At 56.9% G+C, this 23,173-nt stretch overlaps 1 protein-coding gene across 14 annotated transcripts; it reads left to right on the top strand.

Moving 5' to 3' along the window:
- Positions 1–333: 333 nt before the first annotated feature.
- Positions 334–23,173, top strand: MEIS3 (Meis homeobox 3). 14 transcript variants are annotated; one of them, XR_010110905.1, is made up of 13 exons: positions 334–463; positions 8,564–8,736; positions 8,950–9,109; positions 9,211–9,261; positions 11,181–11,231; positions 11,417–11,566; positions 16,741–16,852; positions 17,041–17,189; positions 18,652–18,935; positions 19,150–19,208; positions 19,316–19,399; positions 19,762–19,917; positions 22,744–23,173. XR_010110905.1 is itself a non-coding variant. In XM_055103484.3 (13 exons), the coding sequence occupies exons 1-12, from the start codon at positions 461–463 to the stop codon at positions 19,809–19,811; spliced, it is 1,206 nt and encodes a 401-aa protein (XP_054959459.2). In that variant the 5' UTR covers positions 334–460; the 3' UTR covers positions 19,812–19,828; positions 22,744–23,173. The 14 variants fall into 14 exon arrangements, 10 of the variants coding, with proteins under 10 accessions (XP_054959459.2, XP_063456508.1, XP_063456507.1 ...); XM_055103484.3 differs by having other exon boundaries at positions 11,468–11,566; positions 18,721–18,935; positions 19,762–19,828; XM_063600438.1 differs by having other exon boundaries at positions 11,468–11,566; positions 19,762–19,828.

Genomic DNA, 23,173 nt, shown 5'->3' with positions numbered 1-23,173 from the left:
CACAGAGGGAGAGACAGAGGGAGAGACAAAGAGAGAGGAGAGACAGAGAGGTGGAGAGACAGAGAGAGAGATGGAGAGGCAGAGAGGGAGAGACAGAGAGATGAGAGACAGAGAGGGAGAGACAGACGGGCAGAGACAGAGAGATAGAGTTATAGAGAGACACAGAGACAGAGTCAGAAATGGAAAGAGACTCAGTGAGAGAGAGACAGACAGAAGGAGAGAAGGAGAGAGGGTGAGGAAAAGGAGGATGAGGAGGAGGACGGACCGGAGACAGGACCCAGAGGCACAGCGAGAAACTGGCAGAGGAAAGCAGATTCCAACAAAAAAGACGGAGAGGGCGAGGAGAGATAGAAAGGGAAGGAAAAGGGGGAGAGAGGGGTCTCGGTGGCAGCCGCAGCCTGTGCCCCGCCCCCCGCCCGGGTCAGGCCGGGTCCTTCCCGCCACCGCTGAGCCGTGGCTAATGGTATGATTGCTTGGTGGGGCGGGAGGGGAAGGGGGCGGCAGGCATTTGTCAGGGCCGGTGACGAATGAGCCACAGGAGTCTGGGCTCGGGTGATGGATGGCGTGGCCGGCGGGCGGAGGGGCGGGCGCGGGGGTGGGCGCCCCCACCAAGATAAATGTTTCCTTCTCCTGGAGCTGGGCCAGGCAGCGGGAGGACGGGAAGGGGGTGATGTATTTATGAAGGGCCCGGGTGGAGGAGAGGGGAGGCAGCCAGGGAGACAGAAGCCCAGGGAGGATACGGTGGGGGGGACAGGGAGGCGGAGAGAGGGAGAGGAAGGAGGGAGAAGAGACAGAGGCCCCTGGAGAGAGAGACCGAGAAAGATGGAGAGAAAGAGAGATAAGAAAGATGAGGCAGAGAAGACATCCAGACAAAGAGACACAGAGATACAAGAAAAAAAAAAAAGCCAGGAGACAGACAGACAGACACAGCCCAGGTGACAGACAGACAGACATAGCCCAGGCGGAGATGGAGACAGAGACGGCCTGTCTTTTAGGGTCCCTTCTTCCCCCACCCTCCTGAGCAGAGACACAGATTCTCAGAGAGAGCCTGGAATGAGGAGGAGGAAGCACACCTGGGCCCCCAGAAGGAGAGAGACAGACACAGAGCGATTGATAAAGAGGGAAACCGAGGCAGGAGGCTAGCAGGCCCGAGAGAGAGGACAGGAGGAACCCAAGGTGGATCCTCGCTCATTCGGTCTGCTCCTGCAGGCTTTCAGAGGGGATCCTGGGGACCGCTGCAGATCCCCGGGGGACGTGGCTGCCTGGTGGGCATAGCCCCAGTGGTCGGTGCTCAGGTTGGGGCACTGAGGGGCCAGTCCGCTGAGAGATCGCCCAGCCCGTGCTGGGGAGACCCATGAGGTCCCCCAGATCTACTCATAGAGGGCTCCACGCTTCCCGTCTGTAAAACAGGTGCAGGACAGGGCTAGAGGGCGGAGACCCCTGCAGGCTGGGAGCTGGGGTCACTCTGACGCCACCCAGGGAGCCACTCAGCCGGGCAGGGAAGACGCTTCCAGACACTGTCACAGGGAGGCCCCAGCACACCCTCGAAGAGCCGACAGGCAGCCGCGACGCAGTGACACAGGCACCCCCCCTCCAGCACCAGGCCTGGCCGCCACCTGCTCCCTCCCCCTGGGAACAGAAGGGTCCCAGGACTATTTAAGGGAGACAGCCAGGAAGAGAGAGAGAGAGAGAGTGTGTGTGTGTGTGTGTGAGACAGAGAGAGAGAGAGCGTGAGAGACAGAGACGGACAGACGGATGGACGGACAGAGGGAAAGACTGGAGGAAGAGCCTCAGAAAGCCGGAGCCTCCCCCCTGCTCCCTCCGTCCCCCGCCGGCATCCTCCATCCTCCCCCAATCAATTTCTCTCCCACACACTTATTTCTCCCCTCCCAACATCTCGTCTCTTTCTTTAATTAGAAAGATTTATGCTTCAGAGTCCAAGCCCCCTGCTCTTGTTTTGGGGGTGGCAGGGACGACTCCAGGGTCTCTATTGGAGCTCCTGTCCCCCACTCCCTCCCCCTCCTGTCTGTCTCACTCTGTCTGCACCTCTCTCTCTCTCTCTCCTCCCACCCCCGTCTGTCTCTGTCTCTCTCTCTCTCTGAATCACACCGTCACTGGAGTTACCTCCCTCCCCACTCCAGTTAGGCCCCATCCCCATCCCAGGTGCCCCCTCCCTCCCTTCCTGCTCTGTCCACGCCCCCCACCACTGGCCGTCAGATGAGGCCGCACTTGCTCCTCTAGGTTTTAGAATCAGCCTGGGCTAAGGGGACCTTAGCATGCACCACCCCCTAAAAAAGCAAATAGAGCCAGAGACTCCTAACCCTTGCATCCCTCACCCCAAGTCTTGGCTGAGGGTGAGGTGGGGGTGGAGCAGACCAAAGGGCTTTGTGTCTTTAATTAAAAAGTGATTTAAATTAATTTTCTGCTCCAAAACCCCTATCTGGGGTGCGCCGGCCTTGAGGAAAGGCAAGGCCTCCAGACCCTTCCCCTCGGACTGCCTTAAACGGCCAGCCTCACCGCAGGACAGCCACGGGGGCAGAGCCCGCCGGCATGGGGACCCCCAGACTCAGCCAAGACCCTGAGTCCTGGCACCCTCTAGCTTAACTGTTTTTCCATTATCCACAGCCCACCCCGCCGCCCCCAGCGCACTGCCCATCCTGCAGAGGGGGAATCGAGCCTCAGAGAGGGGAGAGCCTACAGTGGGACCAGACTCCAGATTCCCACGTGACCCCTGGAGATGGCCAGGGAGGGGGTCCGTGGTGTGTCCAGGGGGCTCGGAGAACAGAGAGCCAGAGGAGAGAAAGGACGGGAGAAGCGGAGAGAGAGAGAGACAAGGAGAGAGAGACTGGGAGAGAGGGAGACTGAGAAACCCGGAGCAGGAACCCCAGCCCTGGGTAGGAGAGGAAGGGCCTGGGGGCACCAGGGCCGCGGTCTCTTCCTCTCCTCCCTCCACAGCCTGCCCCTCCCCGACTCCCACCGGAAGTGCTGCTGCTGCCCTAACCCCAATCCCTCGTGCTGTAGCTCTGCAGGCTCACTCTGGCTCATCCCCTATCCCGCTCCTTGGTGGTTCTGTTTAATTTCCACAAGACAGGAGGGCGGAGAAGCAGGTGGCAGCAGAGGTAGCGCTGTTGATGAAAGTTCTGAACTACGTCCTTAGAGCTGCCTCCAGCCCTCTCCCGGGGTCTCTATTTCCCTCTGTCTCTGGGTCTGTATCCCTCTCTCTCTGGGTCTGACCCCTCTCTCTAGGTCTGTCCCCCTCTCTCTCTGGATCTGTCCCCCTCTGTCTCTACATCTCTGTACCCCCACCCCCACCAGGGTCCTTGTCCTCCCCTCCCCGCATCCCTGTCCCCTTGTCTCTGGATCTCTGTCCCATTTTTCTTTGGCACTATTCCTCTGGGGTGACGTTTCAGGATTTTGTGGGGGTCAAGTATCCCTCTGTGGGAATGGGATAAAGGCTATGGGCCACTTCCCTGGGGGAAAAACACAGAAGCACCCAGTCCACAATTTCCCAGGGAACTTTCCCCTGGGTTCACAGGTCTCCTGACAGCCACCTGTACACCCCCGCGGGAAGCTGAAGACACCAGGGATGAAAGACCCCAATGTAAAAGATGCCATGGGGAGAATGAATCCAAGGGTCTCCCCCAGACCCCTCGCCCCCTCCCTCGATAGCCTCTTAGATGTTTTCTGGACACACCAAGCACCTTCTGCTCCCCCGACCTTTCCAGTCTTTGCACCTGCGATTCCCCCTGCCTGGAATGCTCTTCCCTGGTGTGTGCACGGCTCAGATGTCGCCTCCTCTGAGGGCTGTCCCTGTCCAGTCTACAGAAGCCGCCCTCCCCCCACCGTTCTTACACAGCTTTGTTTCGGAGCATGGGCCAGCTCCAGGCACTAGTTAATATTTATGCATCCATTTACTCGACTACCCTCCCTTCCCTACCCCATCCCCAGGGAAAAGTGAGAGCCATAAGACCAAGAAGTTTGCCTTTTGTTCCCTGCTAGTCCCCAGAACACCACCTGGCACATAGTAGGTGCTCAAGAAGTTGCTGTTGCATGAATCTTTTTCTTGATCTCAGAACGCCAGGTTGAAAGTTCGCCTTAGGAATCCGATGAAAGCCCCGGACCTGCCCTCCAACACCTTGTGTGGGGGCCCAGGGTTTACCCCACAGACTGCAGGTCCCACGGACTCCTTGTGAGCAGCTGAGGGGGCCACAGGCTCAAGACAGGGGCCCAAGACGGCAGAGGGGCCTCCAGTACCCACCACATCCAGAGACAGAAACAACACGCGCAGTAACTCCTACACACCACACAAACAAAACACACACACCACACAGGTACACACACACACCACACACAAAAACACACACATCATACACCACACGCACACCACACAGGTAAGCACACACACACACCACACATCCCACACACCACACACAAAAAACACACCACACACCACACGCACACCACACAGGTATGCACACACCACACACACACCACACACACAAAACACACACCACACCCCACACACACACCATACACAAAAAACACACACCACATACAACACACACCGCACAGGTACGCACACACCACACATACACCACACACACAAAACACACACGACACCCCACACACACACCATACACAAAAAACACACACCACATACAACACACACCACACAGGTACGCACACACCACACATACACCACACACGCACACCACACACACCACGCACACAAAACACACCACACAGTAACACACACATCACATACCACACACACCCCACACAGGTACGCACACATGCCACACACACATGCCACATACACCACACATGACACACACACAAAAACACTACACACACCACACACAAACACACACCACACACACACCACACACAAACACACACCACACACAAACACACCACACATACCACAGTTACGCACACACACACCACACACACACCATACACACCACACATGCAAAACACACACCACACACACAAAATACACACACCACACACACAAAAAAAATCGCACACCACACAGGTATGCGTACACACAGGTACACACACACAACACAGGTACGCACACACAGGTACTCACACACACAACACAGGTACGCACACACACACCACACACACAAAACACACACCACACACACCACACAAAACACACACCACACAAAACACACTACACACCACACAAAACATACACCAAACACACACCCCACACATGCACACACCACACACACAAAACAAGTACACCACACATACAAAACACACGACACACACAAAACAGACACCACGCACACACACACGTGCACACACAACATATACGCCACACACACCACATACACACACACCACACACACACACACCACACAGACACCACACACCACACATACAAAATACACTACACACACAAAACACACCACACAAGGCACATACACACCACACACAATACACACACACATGCAAGCACACACACACATAGGCGCAGGCACAGGGGCCCCTGTCTCCCAGAGGAGGGAGGGAAAGGGGTGAGGGCAAGAAGAGAAGCTAAAATCTAAGCTCTGGCTTCCTTCCGGCCTCCTGTCCTCTCCTCTGATCCTGTCCCATAGGAGAGAGGTGGGGAAAGGGAGAAAGAGAGAAACAGAGGGAGAGAGAGGTGAGGGGGGAGAGAGACAGAGGGAGAGAGGTGAGGGGGAGAGAAACAGATAAAATGGGAGGTGGAGGGGAGAGAGAGAGGAGAGAGAGAAACAGAGGGAGAGAGAGAGGGGGGAGAGACAGGAGAGAGAGGTAAGCAGGGAGAGAGAAAAACAGGGAGAGAGGTTGGGGGTTGAGGGAGAGACAGAGAAACAGGGAGAGAGAGGCGGGAAGAGGTGGGAGAAGAAACAGAAAAAACAGAGAAAATGAGAAAGAAAAGAGACAGGGTGGGGGGAGAGAGAGAGGGGGAGAGAGAGAGAGAGAAGAGGAGAGAGAGGAGGGGGTGAGAGAGACAGACAGAGGCGGGTGGCTGCCGGCAGGGGGAGAGGGAGACCCCGAGCGGGGTGGGGGAGAGCGACCCGGAGCGAGCGCGGCGGGAGGGGCGGGGGCCGAGGAGGACGAGTCTCAGGGAGACTCCGATACAAAAGCCGCCGGGAGAGGCCGCGGGCCCGGGCGGGGCGGGGCGGGGCGCGGCGCGGATGGGGAGGGGAGGGGAGGGGAGGGGAGGGGAGGGAGGGGACCCGCCGCTCCAGCCCCGCCCCGCCCCGCCCCGCCCGTCCGCTCGCTTCGGCGGACAGTGGGTTAAGCATCTCCGCCGTGGAACTTCCGGATGTGACCACAGAGAGGGAGAGACCGGGAACGGGGAGCGCGGCTGCCAGCACCCCTGAGCCGCCGCCGGACCCTCCGTCGCCCCGGGCCGCCCTCCGCCCCCTTCGGTCCCCGGTGTGTCCGTCTCGGGACGGTTCGATTCCCTCCAGAGCCGGGGAAGGGACGGGGGGGCCCAGAGGAGGGGGCCTCGGGCGCCCCGCCTGCGCCTGCTGCCCCCGCCCCGGCGGCGATGCGCTCCTGGCCGTGACCCCCGCTGGGGGCGGGGGCCGGGGTCCATGCGCGGAGTCCCCACCCGGCCCGGCGCCTGCCGCTGACGGCGGCGGGGGTGGGGGGGCGCGCGCCCGGCCTCCTGCCCACCCCCTGGCGTCGACACCGCGGGCCGTCAGGGGCTGCGGCCCCGGGCTGCGCCCTCCCCCGCGGCCAGGCTCTGGAGGGACCCAGGAGCTGCCGCCGGCCTCAGCCCATGGCCCGGAGGGTAGGTCTCAGGGCGGGGACCCCGCGTCCCGGCCGCTTCCGCACCCCCTGTCCCTGCATCCCCCCCTCTCCGGCGCTGGCCCCCATTAGCCCATCCGTCCTCTCCACCACCTCGCTCTCTCTCTGCCCCTCCCTCCGCCCCTGGGTCTCCCAGTCCCTGTGTGCCCCCTCTCTGCCCCCAAGTGTCTCCTCTTCCTGGCCCTCGGCCTCGCCTCCTCCCCACCGTTTAGCTTCTCCTTCTCCCTGCCCCGAGTCTCTCCCTGCCTCTCTGCCCCCTCTGTCTGCCCCACTCTCCTCCTCCTTTCTGCCTCTCTGTCCCCCTCTCTCTGTCCCTGGTCTCCCCCCTCTTTCTGCCTTTCTATCTCCCTCTCTCTGCCTGGGTCTCCCCCCTCTTTCTGCCTCTCTATCCCCCTCTCTCTGCCCTCCCGCACCCGCAGTCTCTCTCTGTTCCTGGGCTTCCTCCTCCATCTCAGCCGCCCGCACCTCACCGTCCCCCTTTTTTTCTGCTCTCCTCCGTCCTTCCCTTCGCTCTACTTTTGTTCCAAGCCGCCCCTGCCTCTCCAGGGCTAGGAGTGGGACAGGGGTGGGAGAGGTGGTCTCACCAGGCTGCTGGCCCCACGGAGCCTGTCTCCCTGGGGATGGGAACGGGGATAGAAGACAGGGGAGGAGGCGCGCGCCCGCTTTGGGGGTTCCGGGTAGGCTGTGAGGACTGCTTTTGGTGAGAGTGCCTTGAGCAGCGGGGAGCAGTTGGATTCAACTTCAGGGCACAGGAGAAGTTAGGAGAAGAGGGAGAGGGAAAGAGTGGGACACGCAGAACCAGGGTGCCCAGCCAGGCGAGGGTCGGAGGCAGGAACGTTCTAGCCTCTTCCCGTGCGAGTCCTGCTGCCTCTTTGAGCCTCCGTGTCTTCATCACTGAGGAAGGGATTTGACCTGATGAGAGGAAGGTGCCCCTGGCTTCCCAGGTGCATGGTTCTGTGACGACAGGACGCGGTCGTCCTACCCCATAATGGTGTTTCTCTTGGGTGCGCAATCGTGTCTGTATGGTGGCGCGGAGTGACCCTCTCCGGCAACAAGTGCTCACAGCATGAGCCAGGCCCTGTGCTAAATGCCTCATTCATTCATTCATCCATGTGCCAAATGTCTCAATCATGCATTCATTCTTGTGCCTGGTGTTGGGCTGTGTACATGTGTGTGTGCATGTGTGCGTGTGGGGGGTGGGATTTGGGTGTGACTGACACATGAGTGTGCACGTGGGTTGGTGTGTATGGCTGTGTCTACATGTGTGGTAGATTCACGTGGCGAGTGGAGTGTGACATGTTGTTGAGACCTACTCTGATGTGCTTATCTGCCAACTGTGAAATGAAATAGAAGACAGGGAGGCTTCGTATGTGTACTTTGTGTACAACAAAGCGCGGTTCCTACAGGAGGTGTCCATGGATCTCCCTCTCTGTCTGTCTCTCTCTCTGTCTCTGTCATCGTCTTCTCAGGCCACTTTCTCCATCTCTTTTCCCTCCCAGCCAGACCCTGCCGTCTCTCCCTCTGGGTCCTCCTGCCCGCATGTCAGGAATCTCTGCCTGGACGGGGTCCTCACTCCCCACCGAGGCAGCTCCAGGGGACCTGGAGGGCTTAAAGCGTGGGGGCTCAGACACCTGGGGACCACAGGCAGGTTTCTGGGACACAGAAGGGCATCTCCTGGGTTCCAGGATAGAGAAGCTCCTCAGCTGAGTCTCGGGGTGCTGACCCCTCCCTGGGGCTCCGCCCTTCTCTTCTCACCTTCCCCCAGTATGATGAGCTGCCGCACTACCCAGGCATCGTGGATGGCCCCGCAGCCCTGGCTGGCTTCCCAGAGGCAGTGACCGCAGTACCAGGGCCCTATGGCCCGCACCGGCCTCCCCAGCCCCTGCCCCCAGGCTTGGACAGCGACGGCCTGAAGAGGGAGAAGGATGAGATCTATGGGTGAGTGGGGCCGGGTCTCAGGCTCCTGTCTCTCTCTCTCTGTCTTTCTGCTTCTTTGCTCCCTGGGTCTGCTTCTGTCTCTCTCTGTGTACGAGCCTCTGTCTCCTTTCCTCTCTGGGTCTCTTGTCCCCTCCCAGCTGTTCTGCATCTTGGCAGCCCCTCCATCCACCCCCCGGCCTCTCCCTCAACCTCTCTCCTTTCCTGCCTCCCCAGACACCCGCTCTTCCCCCTCTTGGCCCTGGTCTTTGAGAAATGTGAACTGGCTACATGCTCTCCCCGTGATGGGGCCGGAGCTGGGCTGGGGACACCCCATGGAGGTGACGTCTGCTCCTCTGATTCCTTCAATGAGGACATCGCTGCCTTTGCCAAGCAGGTGGGCACCTCCCACCCACCACACACCGAATCAGAGAGCCAGCGAGGAGGGGTGGGTGGAAGGCGGGATATCCCCCTGCCGGCCTCTCTCTTCCCTCCCAGGTTCGCTCTGAGAGGCCCCTCTTCTCCTCCAACCCAGAACTGGACAATCTGGTGAGACCCGAGCCCTCCCCCACACCCCCTCCTCCAAGGGGTCTCCTTCCCTGATGCCCCATCCCTGGGGTTGGTAGGGGGGGTGCAGAGAGAAGGCCACCTGGTCCATGTTCCCAAACCGTCATGATTATTGCCTACGTGCCGTGTGGTACAGCCTAGAGTCTGAGAACGGGACCCATGGCCCGAGTTCAAATCCCAGCTCTGCCACTCACCAGCTCTGTGACCCAGGGCAAGTCACTCTGCATCTCCGTGCCTTGGTGTCCCGTCTGTGAAGTGTGGCTGGTAGTAATGTCTGTCTTGGAGGGCTGCTGTGGGGATTTAATGAGTGAATGCGGTTCAAGTGCGTGGAACAGCACCTGGCACAGAATAGGGCTCAAAAAGTGTCTGATGTTCCATCCGTCAGAAGATCAGCACCTATGCCAAAGTGAGCGCAGGGACTGCTGCCCAAGGAGAGGAGGCTGGGTGCGGCAGCTCACGCCTGTAATGCCAGCACTTTGGGAGGCCAAGGCCAGGAGATAGCTTGAGGCCAGGGATCGAGACCAGCCTGGGCAACGTAGCGAGACCCCACCTCTACAAAAACATTTAATTAGCGGGGTGTGGTGGCGTGCACCTGTGGTCTCAGCTGCTTTGGAGGCTGAGGCGGGAGGATCGCTTGAGCCCCAAGAGGTCGAGGCTGTAGTGATCCTTGATCAGCTCCACTGCATACCAGCCTGGGCAGCAGGGCGAGACCCTGTCTCTCATAGATAGCTAGAGAAAGAGAGAGAAAGAAAGAAAAAGAGGGCCGGGTGCGGTGGCTCATGCTTGTAATCCCAGCACTTTGCGAGGCTGAGGCAGGCGGATCACAAGGTCAGGAGTTCGAGACCAGCCTGGCCAACCTGGTGAAACCACTTCTCTACTAAAAATACAAAAATTAGCTGGGCGTGGTGGCACTCGCCTGTAGTCCCAGCTACTCGGGAGGCTGAGGCAGAATTGCTTGAACCTGAAAGGCAGAGGTTGCAGTGAGCTGAGATCCTGCCACTGCACTCTAGCCTGGGCAACAAGGCGAGACTCCATCTCTTAAAAAAAAAAAAAGAAAGAAAGAGAGAGAGGAAGGGAGGGAGGAAAGGGGAGAGAGAGAGAGAGAGAAAGAGAGAGAGAGAAAGAGAAGAGGCCAGGCATGGTGGCTTACGCCTGTAATCCCAGCACTTTGGGAGGCTGAGGCAAGCGGATCACCTGAGGTCAGGAGTTCGAGACCAGCCTGGCCAAATGATGAAACCCTGTCTCTACTAAAAATACAAAAATTAGCTGGGCACAGTGGTGCACACCTGTAGTCCCAGCTACTCAGGAGGCTGAGGCAGGAGAATCGCTTGAACCTGGGAGGCAGAGGTTGCAGTGAGCCAAGATCACACCACTGCATTCCAGCCTGGGCAACAGAGCAAGACTCCATATCAAAAAAAAAAAAAGAGAGAGAGAGAGAAGAAAGGAGGGAGAAATACCCAGCTTCTCCCATCCTTTGCTCCCCAAGCTCTTGCCAGGGCTTCCTACTGGCCAAACCCTTTGGCAAGTGTTCTGGGAAATGTAGCTTGCAGGTGGGTGGGGCCTGGAGCTGGGGGCCAACAGGCGGAGGGTGGGAATGCCAGTCGGCACGGCTCGGCTCACCTTAGCTCTCCCCCCTTGTGATGGGCCCTTTTTCGTCTCTTGCTTCTCTCAATCTAACATCCGCTCTTTCCTTAATTCTGGGCTGCATCTCTGTTCTCTCTTTCCCCCTTGCACCTGGTGTCTTTGTCTCTCTTTGCTGCATCTCCCTGTCCCTGTCATTTTGTCTCACTCTTTCTGTTTCTCTGTGTCTCCTCTTCCTCCTTCTCTTCCTCTTCCTTCTTCCTCCCTGCTCCCTCCCCCAATTCCCTCTGTCTCCCCCCACCTCCCGCCTGCGTTTTCAGATGATCCAGGCCATCCAAGTGCTGCGGTTCCACCTGCTGGAGCTGGAGAAGGTGAGCGCGTCTCACCTCCCCACACCCTCACTTGCCCCTGTCATCCCACCCCCTCTCGTCGCCTCTGCCCCCCACCTTCCAGCTCTCTCCCCACCGGAGTTGAAGCAGAATGCCGCCCCCGTCCCTGAGCACCCCAGCCCTGCCCCCCCGGGTGGCCCCCCCCCAGTACCCCGGTGCCCCCCCAGGTCCACGACCTGTGCGACAACTTCTGTCACCGCTACATCACCTGCCTCAAGGGAAAGATGCCCATCGACCTGGTCATCGAGGATCGGGACGGCGGCTACAGGGAGGACTTCGAGGACTACCCAGCCTCCTGCCCCAGCCTCCCAGACCAGGTGGGCCCGGGACGGACACCAGGCATCGTCCTGCAGCCACAGCTGTGCCTGGACGCCGCATGAGGGCGCATGTGCACTACACAGCCTCGGACGAAGCCACAGTCAGCCTGATCACAGGGCACGCATATGCACACAGCCACACACCCACTACACAACAGCTACGCAGACTCGGATGCGGCTGGGCGACAGTGCACACACACACGCACACCAGCGGCTGCAGATGCCACCCACAGACTCAGCTACACCCACACAGGTCCACATACAGCCACACCAACTCAGCAACAGCCATTTCTGCTCACAGCCAGACAGTAGCATCCACTGTGTACTCACACATGCCCCCCAGCCCAGCCATACGACAGCAGCATAGAATACACAGCCGGGTTCCGCACGCCATTCTCAATTGAGTATGTGTCCACTGCATACACACACCCGCTCCAGCCACACAGATGGACATAGAGCCAAACAGCCCCAGGTACTGCCCGGCAAACTCAGATATAACCACACTTGGGCCCGGAATGACCACGGTGCCCTCTTGCACACACGTGACCCTGGCCACATCACAGTCGGGCTGCAGCCGAGATCACACGCACACACCACTCACAGCCACATGGCCCCAGACTCATCCACGCAGACTTGGAAATAGACTCACAGGCTCAGATGCGGCCACAAAGAATCAAACCCAGGCCGGGTGCGGTGGCTCTCGCCTGTAATCCCAGCACTTTGGGAGGCCGAGGTGGGTGGATCACGAGGTCAGGAGATCGAGACCATCCTGGCTAACACGGTGAAACCCCGTCTCTACTAAAAATACAAAAAAAAAAAAAAATTAGCTGGGCGTGGTGGCGGGTGCCTGTAGTCCCAGCTACTCAGGAGGCTGAGGCAGGAGAATGGCATGAACCCGGGAGGTGGAGCTTGCAGTCAGCCAGGATCACACCACTGCACTCCAGCCTGGGCGACAGAGCAAGACTCCATCTCAAAAAAAAAAAGAAAAGGATCAAACCCAGCAAAGCAACTCAGTAAGGTGGCACCATCTCAGACGCAGCCTCACTACAGTTTTATCCACTTAGGACACCAGACGGCAAACACACACAGCACAGCCGTGTGGATCCCAACTTGCCACAGCTCCATACAGAGTACAGGGGCAAAGCCTTGAGAAGTCGCATGAGAGCCACACTCAGGCAATCCTACTGTCAACACACCTGGCAATGACATCTTCACAGCACACGCACACCCCCTCCACACCACCTCAGATACACTCCTATGACGACCACGCCACAGCCAGACCCACCCAGACACAGTCCCGGAGACATTTTTTTTTTTTTTGAGACGGAGTCTCGTTTTGTCACCCAGACCGGAATGGAGTGCAGTGGCACGATCTCGGCTCACTGCAAGCTCTGCCTCCTGGGTTCAAGCTATTCCCCTGCCTCAGCCTCCCGAGTAGCTGGGACTACAGGTGCCCACCACCACACCCGGCTAATTTTTGTTCAGTAGAGACGGGGTTTCACCATGTTGGCCAGGCTGGCCTCGAACTCCTGACTTCAAGTGATCCTCCCGCCTCGGCCTCCCAAAGTGCTGGGATTACAGGCATGAGCCACTGCAGCCGGCCAAGTCCTGGAGCCTTATACCCACTCGCACAGGAATCGCAACAACAGTGTCACAAACAGGACAACCAAACCTTCAAACTGCAGTCACAGAAAGGAAAATGTAGCCTGGTGATGGCTGGGTGCAGTGGCTCATGCCTGTAATCCCAGTACTTTGGGAGGCCGAGGTGAGCAGATCATCTGAGGTCAGGAGTCCAAGACCAGCCTGGCCAACATGGCAAAAACCCGGCTCTACTAAAAATACAAAACTTAGGCCAGGTGCAGTGGCTCACGACTGTAATCCCAGCACTTTGGGAGGCTGAGGTGGGCAGATCACGAGGTCAGGAGTTTGAGACCAGCCAGGCCAACATGGTGAAACCCCGTCTCTACTAAACATAAAAAAAACAAAAAATTAGACGGGCGTGGTGGCATGCACCTATGATCCCAGCTACTCAGGAGGCTGAGGCAGGAGAATTGCTTGAACCCGGGAGGCGAAGGTTGCAGTGAGTCGAGATCGCGCTATTGCACTTCAGCCTGGGTGACAGGGCAAGACTCCGTCTCAAAAAAACAAACAACAACAAATTAGCTGGGTGTTATGTCGTGCGCCTGTAGTCCTATCTACTTGGGAGGCTGAGGCAGGAGAATCACTTGAACCCGGGAGGCGGAAGCTGCAGTGAGCCGAGATCTCGCCACTGCACTCCAGCCTGGGCGACAGAGTGATACTCTGTCTCAAAAAAAAGAAGGGTGGGAGGAGGCGTGGTCACCAGAACTGGAGAGAGGAGCAGATTGCTTGACAGCGGCTAAGATTTTTGGTAGAAGAATACAGTTAATCTAAAACCACTTGGCAGATTTAACCCAACCTTAAACTGAAAAACAAAGAACTGTTACTGCAGTCCATATGGGTGAGCTGACCTCCTGGGGCACAGAGCCGGGTAGAGGGTAAATCCTACCCGATTGTTGAGTTCCTCAAAGTGTGTTGGAGTTTGCATAAAGAAACTGTGAGGCTGGCTGCAGTGGCTTCATGCCTGTAATCCCAGCACTTTGGGAAGTCGAGGCAGGAGGATTGCTTGAGCCCAGGAGTTCGAGAGCAGTCTGGACAAACTGTGAAATCCCATCTCGACAAAAAATAAGAAAAATTAGCCAGGCGCAACTGTAGTTCCAGCTACTTGGGAGGCTGAGGTGGGAGGATTGCTTAAGCCCAGGAGTTTGAAGCTGCAGAGAGCTAAGATTGCACCGCTGCACTCCAGCCTAGGTGACAGAGCAAGACTCTGTCTCTTCAAAAGAAAAAAAAAAGATAAGGCCGGGCACGGTGGCTCACGCCTGTAATCCCAGCGATTTGTGAGTCTGAGGGGGGTGGATCACAAGGTCAGGAGTTTGAGACCAACCTGGCCAACATGGTGAAACCCCATCTCTACTAGAGATACAAAAAATTAGCCGGGCATGGTGGCACGCACCTGTAATCCCAGCTACTCGGGAGGCTGAGGCAGGAGAATCGCCTGAACCCAGGAGGTATAGGTTTCAGTGAGCTGAGATCATGCCATTGCACTCCAGCCTGGGGGACAGGGTGAGACTCCGTCTCAAAAAAAAAAAAAAAAAGAAAAGAAAAAGATAATACAGCCCCAGACCCCCTTAGCTACAATTCTGAGACCCCAGAATCTCTGAAACTTCAAAGTTTTGGATTTTGTCCCATAAATTTAGTGCAAACTCATTTGGCAGCAAAAGCTGACCTGAACTAATGAGGGGCTATTTATAGCCTTTATTTATTCCACTTAGTTAAATACTCATCCATGTTGCTATGGAAATGTTTATGAGTTTGATGACGAGGTTGTGCCCCAGACCCTGCCTAGGATGGTTGCGAACTGCGTGGTGTATGCGCTGATTTATTGCCTAGAAATGTGAAATGGGCCTGGCGCAGTGGCTCACGCCTGTTATCCAAGACTTTGGGAGGCAGAAGTGGGCGGATCACTTGAGCCCAGGAGTTCGAGACCAGCCTGGCCAATGTGGTGAAACGCCGTCTCTACTAAAAATATAAAAATTAGCCAGGCGTGGTGGCAGGCACCTGTAATCCCAGCTACTCGGGAGACTGAGGCATGAGAATCACTTGAACCTGGGAGGCAGAGGCTGCATTGAGCCTAGATCATGCAACTACACTCCAGCCTGGGCGACAGAGTGAGACACTGACTAAAAATAAAGATAAAAATGTGAAATGTTCTGAATCCTGAGACACTTCTTGCCCCCAAGGATTTTAGATAAGATGCCATAGACCTGTGTAAGGTCATCTTGTTTGAGCCCCTGTGTAGACAAACTCATCATTGAATACTGGCCACACACCGTCAGGACTATTATTGTCCTTCATTTTCCTTTTCTTTTTTTTGAGACGGAGTCTCACTCTGTCACCCAGGCTGGAGTGCATTGGTGTGATCTCGGCTCACTGCAAGTTCTGCCTCCCAGGTTCATGCCATTCTCCTGCCTCAGCCTCCTGAGTAGCTGGGACTACAGGCGCCCGCCACCACGCCCGGCTAATTTTTTGTATTTTTAGTAGAGACGGGGTTTCACCGTGTTAGCCAGGATGGTCTCGATCTCCTGACCTTGTGATCCACCCGCCTGGGCCTCCCACAGTGATGGGATTACAGGCATGAGCCATCGCGCCCGGCCCTTCTTTTCCTTTTTCTTTTTTTTTTTTTTTTTTTTGAGACGTAGTCTCACTTTGTCGCCCCGGCCAGGCTGGAGTGCAGTGGCACAATCTTGGCTCACTGCAACCTCCCCCTCCCAGGTTCAAGCGATTCTCCCGCCTCAGCCTCCCGAGTAGCTGGGATTACAGGAACCCACCATCATGCCCAGCTAATTTTTGTATTTTTGGTAGAGACAAAGTTTCACCATGTTGGCCAGGCTGGTCTTCAACTCCTGACCTCAGGTGATCCGCCTGCCTCGGCCTCCCAAAGTGCTGGGATTATAGGTGTGAGCCACCGTGCCCAAGCCAGCCTAGTTTTTGTATTTTTAGTAGAGATGGGGTTTCACCATGTTGGCCAGGCTGGTCTCGAATGCCCGACCTCAGGTGATCTGCCTGCCTCAGCCTCCAAAAGTGCTGGCATTACAGGCGTGAGCCACCGTGCCTGGTCCTGTCCTTCATTTTCCAGTTAAGGAAACGGAGGCTCAGAGTGGGGAAGTGACCTGCCCAAGATCACACAGCTAGGAAGGAGGCAGGGACTGGCTGCCCATCCAGGAGTCCTAGCTCCAGAGTCCATGCCCAAAGCCTTGGCACTAACTTTTTTTTTTTTTTTTGACACGGAGTCTTGCTCTGTCACCCAGGCTGGAGTGCAGTGGCGCAATCTCGGCTCACTGCAACCTCTGCCTCCCGGGTTCAAGCAATTCTCCTGCCTCAGCCTCCTGAGTAGCTAGGACTACAGGTGCATGCCACCACACCCGGCTAATTTTTTGTATTTTTAGTAGAGACGGGGTTTCACCATGTTAGCCATGATGGTCTCGATCTCTTGACCTTGTGATCTGCCCGCCTTGGCCTCCCAAAGTGCTGGGATTACAGGCGTGAGCCACTGTTCCCGGCCGCCTTGGCACTAACTTCTAACTCTTGTTTTCTAGAATAATATGTGGATTCGAGACCATGAGGATAGTGGGTCTGTACATTTGGGGACCCCAGGTCCATCCAGTGGGGGCCTGGCCTCCCAGAGTGGGGACAACTCCAGTGACCAAGGTGAGAATCTTGGGAGGTGGAAGGGAAACATGGGAGTCAACCAGAGGATTGAAGTTAGATCGCAAGTAAGACTTGTAGAGGGGCAGAGATGGCTGGGGTGTGGAGTGGTGTCTTGGGGGAGAGTTCTGGGGCCCTCTGGTCCTCCACTCTTCACTACCCACACACACAGCATGCCTGCCTTCCCTCAGGAGACGGGCTGGACACCAGCGTGGCCTCTCCCAGTTCTGGTGGAGAAGATGAGGACTTGGACCAGGAGCGACGGCGAAACAAGAAGAGGGGGATCTTCCCCAAGGTGGCCACCAACATCATGCGAGCCTGGTTGTTCCAGCACCTCTCGGTGAGAGCCCTGCTGCCCGGGTGCAGGATGGGCATGGAGAGAGGGAAAGGGTGGACCACAGAGACCGAAACCCCAGAGAAACCCAGAAGTGGGAGACAGACGGTGGGAAATTTTTCGAGACTCTCATGGAGGTGGAGAATTGTGACAGGAGCCAGCAGCACTGAGTGTCACCTGAGAGCAGGTGCTGCTCAGGACACTTAACTCACTAAGTCCTCCCCGCAAACTGTCCATTAACCCGCGCATCAATCATCCACCTGCCCACCGTCCACCCAGTGTACCCTCGGAGGGAGGGGCTACTATTATCTCCATTTAGCAGGTGAGGAGGAGACTGAGGAACAGAGAGGTTAGGAGACTTGCCTAAGGTCACACAGCCAGAAGTGGATTCAAATGCAGGCAGTCTGGCCTTAACCACCGCACCATACTGCTTCCAGGACAGAGGAGAAAAATAGAGCCAGGAAGAGGCTGAAACAGAGAGACACAGAGATTCGGGGAGGACCAAGTCAGAGCAAGATGGAGACAGGGAGAGGCCGAGTCACAGAGGGACAGAGACAGACAGAAACTTGGAGGCAGGGACGGACTGAATCCCAGAGAGAGAGAGAGATACAGACAGAAACACACACACACAGAGATAGTGAGTCAGAGAGAGAATGTGAGAGCCACAAAGAGAGAAATGGAGGGCCAGACACAGTGGCTCATGCCTGTAATCCCAGCACTTTCGGAGGCCATGGCAGGAGGATCGCTTGAGCCCAGGAGTTCGAGACCAGCCTGGGCAACATAGCAAGACCCCATCTCTAAAAAAAAAAATTAGCCAGGCATGGTGGCACACACCTGTGATCCCAGCTACTCAGGAGGCTGAGGCCGGAGGATTGCTTGAGCCAGGGAGGTTGAGGCTGCAGTGAGCCATGAAGGCACCACTGCACTCCAGCCTGAGTGACAGAGTGAGACCCTGTTTAAAAAAAAGAGAGAAACAGAAAGAAAGAAATGGATAGGGAGGGCTGGGTGCGGTGGCTTATGCCTGTAATCCCAACACTTTGGGAGGCCAAGGCGGGCAGATCACGAGGTCAGGAGATCGAGACCATCCTGGCCAACATGGTAAAACCCTATCTCTACTAAAATACAAAAAATTAGTCGGGCATGGTGGCGCGCACCTGTAGTCCCAGCTACTGGGGAGGCTGAGGAGGGGAATCCCTTGAACCCCGGAGGCGGAGTTTGCGGTGAGCAGAGATCGCGCCACTGCATTCCAGCCTGGCGACAGAGCAAGACTCCATCTCAAATAAATAAATAAATAAATGGATAGGGAGAGGGCCACACAGAGACTCTGACAGATTCAGAGAGGGAGGGCCTGGGCTTTGCTTCCCTCCCGGACGCCAGTGAAGCCCCTCCCCCACGCCACAGGAGCCCCCTCCCCCAACACAGTCTCTCTAATCAGAGCTGGCCAATTAACCTCTAATTGCTGGAACAGGCGGGGGCTGGCAGGCATGTAATTGCCCCAAGCCTGAGGCTCCCTTGGTCTCCATCCTGGGGAGCGCAGAGACGCTCAGACGCGCCGGTTCTCCCAGACGTCTGCCTGGGCCTGGGCTCCCCATCCCCCGGACCCCGGTGGGCCAGACCTTGGGGTTCAGACTGCGGCCGGCCAGGCAGGCAGAGTGACTCTTGCTGGTGGCCGCAGCACCCGTACCCCTCGGAGGAGCAGAAGAAACAGCTGGCGCAGGACACAGGGCTCACCATCCTGCAAGTCAACAACTGGTGAGTGGCCCAGGAGGGCCCGCGGGCCGGCCCGGGGCGAGAGCCCGGGCGCTGTCCGCGGTGCTGACGGAGGCCCCGAGCCCCGCAGAGCCACTGCCCCTGCTCGCCCCGCTCTGCCTCCCCCGCCGCTGTCCTCCGGCCCGCTCTGTGTTCGTCTTGGCCTCTCTCCCACTCCCTCTTTTCATTCCCCTCCGTTTCCATGACCGCCTCCCAGGTTCATTAACGCCCGGAGACGCATCGTGCAACCTATGATCGATCAATCCAACCGCACAGGTACAGGGGGAAGGCGGGGACGGAGAGCCTGGGGTTCTTAGGAGGGCGTCAAAGCCGGGTCCCGGGCTTCCTGGGGCTCAGCCTGCACCTCTGAACCCCCTTCGCAGGGCAGGGTGCAGCCTTCAGCCCGGAGGGCCAGCCCATCGGGGGCTATACCGAGACGCAGCCACACGTGGCCGTCCGGCCTCCGGGTAAGCCTCGCCCCCTTAGCTAGGCCCCGCCCCTGCGCACCATGACCCACCTGTAAAACAAAGATGCCCACCTGAGATTCAATTCAAGCGGAATACAGTGTGTCACTTGCCTAGTGAGAAGCAGGTGATGCCAAGGCAGATTTCCTGGTCCCCCATCTTTTCCTTACAACCTCACTTCTTCCAGACTTCAAGCCCAACACCTCCGAAGGCTCCACTTTTTCTTAAAGGGCCAGCACCTTCTTATGACTCAGTCTATCCTGATAGAGGGATCCCCTGGTGTAGGAAGGGGTGAGGGAGACTTAGAGGCATCTGGGGGTGTCTCTGAAAGACCCACTTACCCTCCTTTTTTTTTTGTCTTCCAGGATCAGTGGGGATGAGTTTGAACTTGGAAGGAGAATGGCATTATCTATAGAGGCTGATGCAGGAGAGGTGTGAGGGTCTACGGGCTGGGGATTGTGCAATTCTCAAACCTCCATTAGACCTCAGGACTCCAAGAGTGGGCACATCCAGAGTAGTGGGTCAGCCTGGGTCCCTGTACTGTGGGTTCTCTGAGGCTTGATGGGAAGATATTCATCCATCTGTCTGTCCGTCCATCCGTCCATCCATCCATCCATCCATCCATCCATCCATCCATCCTCCTCCTCCATCTATCCATCCATCTACCCACTCACTCACCCATCCATATCTTTGTCCATCCGTTACTCAGTTACTCATTCACCTGCAATCCATCCATCCAAACCTAGTCCACCCACCTACCCACTCATTACCCATCTGACCACACATTCACCCACTCACTCCATTCATCTCTCCACTCGCCAACCCACTCATCCATCTACCTCCACACTGACCAACCACCCACACATCTACCCATTTATCTGTGCATTCACCCACCTCCCTACCCAGGCATCCACCCACCTACCCATCAACTCACCCATCCATCCACCCACACATCCCATTATCCATATATCCACCCACCCACCACCCACTATCCATCCATCCATCCATACCTACATACACCCATTCATCTATGATACATCTCCAAACATAAACTGAGCCCTTGGCCGGGCACGGTATCTCACGCCTGTAATCCCAGCACTTTAGGAGGCTGAGGCAGGTGGATCACCTGAGGTCAGAAGTTCGAGACCAGCCTGGCCAACATGGTAAAACCCTGTCTCTACTAAAAATACAAAAATTAGCCAGGTGTGATGGCATGCACCCATAGCCCCAGCTACTCTGGAGGCTGAGGCAGGAGAATCACTTGAACCCAGGAGGCGGAGGTTGCAGTGAGCCAAGATCAACCTGGGCAATAAAGTGAGACTCCATCTAAAAAAAAAAAAAAAAAAAAAAATTGAGCCCTCACTCCATCCTGACATGCCTCAGGTAGGGTCTGGATCTTGAGAAGATTCTGGTCTTGTGGGGAAGTTGGCAACCCCAGTGACAATCCAGTGCAACAGTTCAAACAATAAAACATAGTTTCCCCATAGGAGGGAGTCATCAGCTATCTCTGGGGTATCAGGGAAGATTTCCTAGAGGAAGTGGCCTCTGGATGGGGCACTGAAGGATGAATAGGAGTCCACTGGGCAGAGTAGGGAGTAATGTGGAAGGGGGGCATTATTTGACTTTCCCAGGCCTTGAGTCTTCTGTGGCCTGGTATGATGGCGGCACTTTAGAGCATCTTCTCATTTAGTCCTTACCACGACCCCAAAAGGGGAGACTATTAACAATTTTAATTTCATAGATAAGAAGACTGAGGTTCAGAGAGAAGAGGTCACTTGCACAGGTCTACCCTGCTCACAAAAGCAGAGGGAACAGCATGTGCAAAGGCCCAGGGTGGGGAGGCAGCCTGGAGTTTCCAAAGCCCAGATCAGAGTTTGACTCTCTCTGGATTAAACCATTTGTGGCTCCCTAGTGCCATCTGGACAAAGTCCTAACTCCTTAGTTTAGCATCCATCTGTCCATCCATCCCCTGAGCCCCTCTGTGCCCAGCCCTGTGCTGAGTAATGTTGGGGACACAACAGTGACCATGACAGCCTCAGCCCTGCCCTCATGGGGCACAAAGTCTAGTGAAGGGGACAGACCCATCCCCAGATGGTGATGCCCCAGAATGGGCAGGGCTGGGGTGGTGAAGCCAAGGAACTGGAGGAGCTCACAGGGGGCGGGTGTTGGACCTGGGATGGGGGGAGGTGTTTAGAGAGGGCTTCCTGGAGGAGGGGGCATCTGACCCAGACTAGAGGATTCAAGGAGGGCTGCCTGGAGGAGAGGACTTTGGAGGTGAGACCAGGAGAATGGGAGGAGTGAAGCAGGAGAGGAGCATCTGCAGAGGGAATAGCACGTGCCAAGGCCAGGAGAGCTTGGAAATCTCGTGGCTGTGAGACAGCCCCAGCCCCCTACACACAAGGAGGAAGTTCTCTTTGGACCGGGTTGAGGCAGGCGGCCGGACAGGTGGCTAATGAATTCAGGGCCAGCAGAAAAGCCCTGGGGATGAGAGTGGAGGCCTGCACAGGGCTTATGCATGGAGGCGGGTGCTGGAGGCCGAGCCTGGGAGAGAGATGGGCAGGCGTATCCAGGCCAGGTAGGGCAGTGGGCGACTCAGCTCTTTCATGGCCAAGTGTGGGTAGGGATGGTCTGGGGTGAGTGTCAGGGGACCTTTGGGGTCAGTAGTGATGGAAGGGTCTTCTCATCCCACTGCCTGGCTGCCCAGTGGGCTCTTTTCTCTGCTCCTTTCTGTCTCCTTTTCTCTCCACTCCTGATCATGGCTCACTGTAGCCTCGACCTCCCCGGGTTAAGCGATCCTCTGGCCTCAGCCTCCCAAGTGGCTGAGACTACAGGCGTGCGCCACCATACCTGGCTAATTTTTATTTTTATTTTTGTAGAGACAGGGATCTCGCTTTGTTCCCCAGGCTGGTCTCGAACTCCTGGGCTCAAGCGATCCCCCTGCCTCTGCCTCCCAAAGTGTTGGGGTTACAGGCATGAGTCACCGCGCCCGGCCTCCTGTCTCTCTCTCCATTTCGTCTACTTCTTCATGACTTCTCTCTCTTCCCATGTCGTTCTCTCTGACTCCCTCCAGGTCTGTCTCTGTCCTACTCTGCCTGTCTCTCTCCTTGTTCTCTGTCTCTGTCTGTAGGTCTCCCCCTCCCTCACCTCCGCTCTGATTCTCTGTCTCCCTCTTTCTCGTCACTGCGTCTCTTCTCTCTGTGACCCTCCCACATCCCTGTGCCATTCCCCGCCAGCCACTCTCTCTGTGTCCCCCTCACACTGGGGCTGATGAGGCCTGCATAGACGGGCTGGGGTGGGGCCAGGCCCCCTGCCCGCTCCTGACTTGGCCTCTCCTCCCCTCTCCACAGACCCAGCCTCCGGCTGTGACCCCCAGCCTCACACCTGCCTCTGGTTCCCGCCTGGTCCTCCAGCTTCAGGACCCCACCTCCAAAGGCCCCTCTGCTCAACGCCTACCTCCCTAGGGCCCTGCTGGGACATGGGGGCCTGAGTGCCCATCCAAGGGCTCTCAAGGACACCGGCAAGGCCTCCAGGCCCTGAGCCCCACTTCTGCCTTCACCTCTGCCTGGGACCCGAGCTGGGCTCCTGGGCCTTGGTCCCCAGAAGATGGCGGCTAGGGCCTCGCCGCCAGGACAGAGAAGGGACGGGGTGGCTGGGCAGTCAGGGAAGGAGGGTCGCCCGGATCCGACATTTTGGAGAGATTCCTTCACCCTCCTGTCCCCCCTACCTCCCTTCTCTAATTGCTTCTTTTTTTTAATGATAAAGTCTTAAAAACACGGA

This window comes from Pan paniscus, chromosome 20 (genome assembly GCF_029289425.2).
Source record: "Pan paniscus chromosome 20, NHGRI_mPanPan1-v2.0_pri, whole genome shotgun sequence".
NCBI lineage: Eukaryota > Metazoa > Chordata > Mammalia > Primates > Hominidae > Pan > Pan paniscus.
This window is presented reverse-complemented; position numbering and strand designations above follow the sequence as displayed.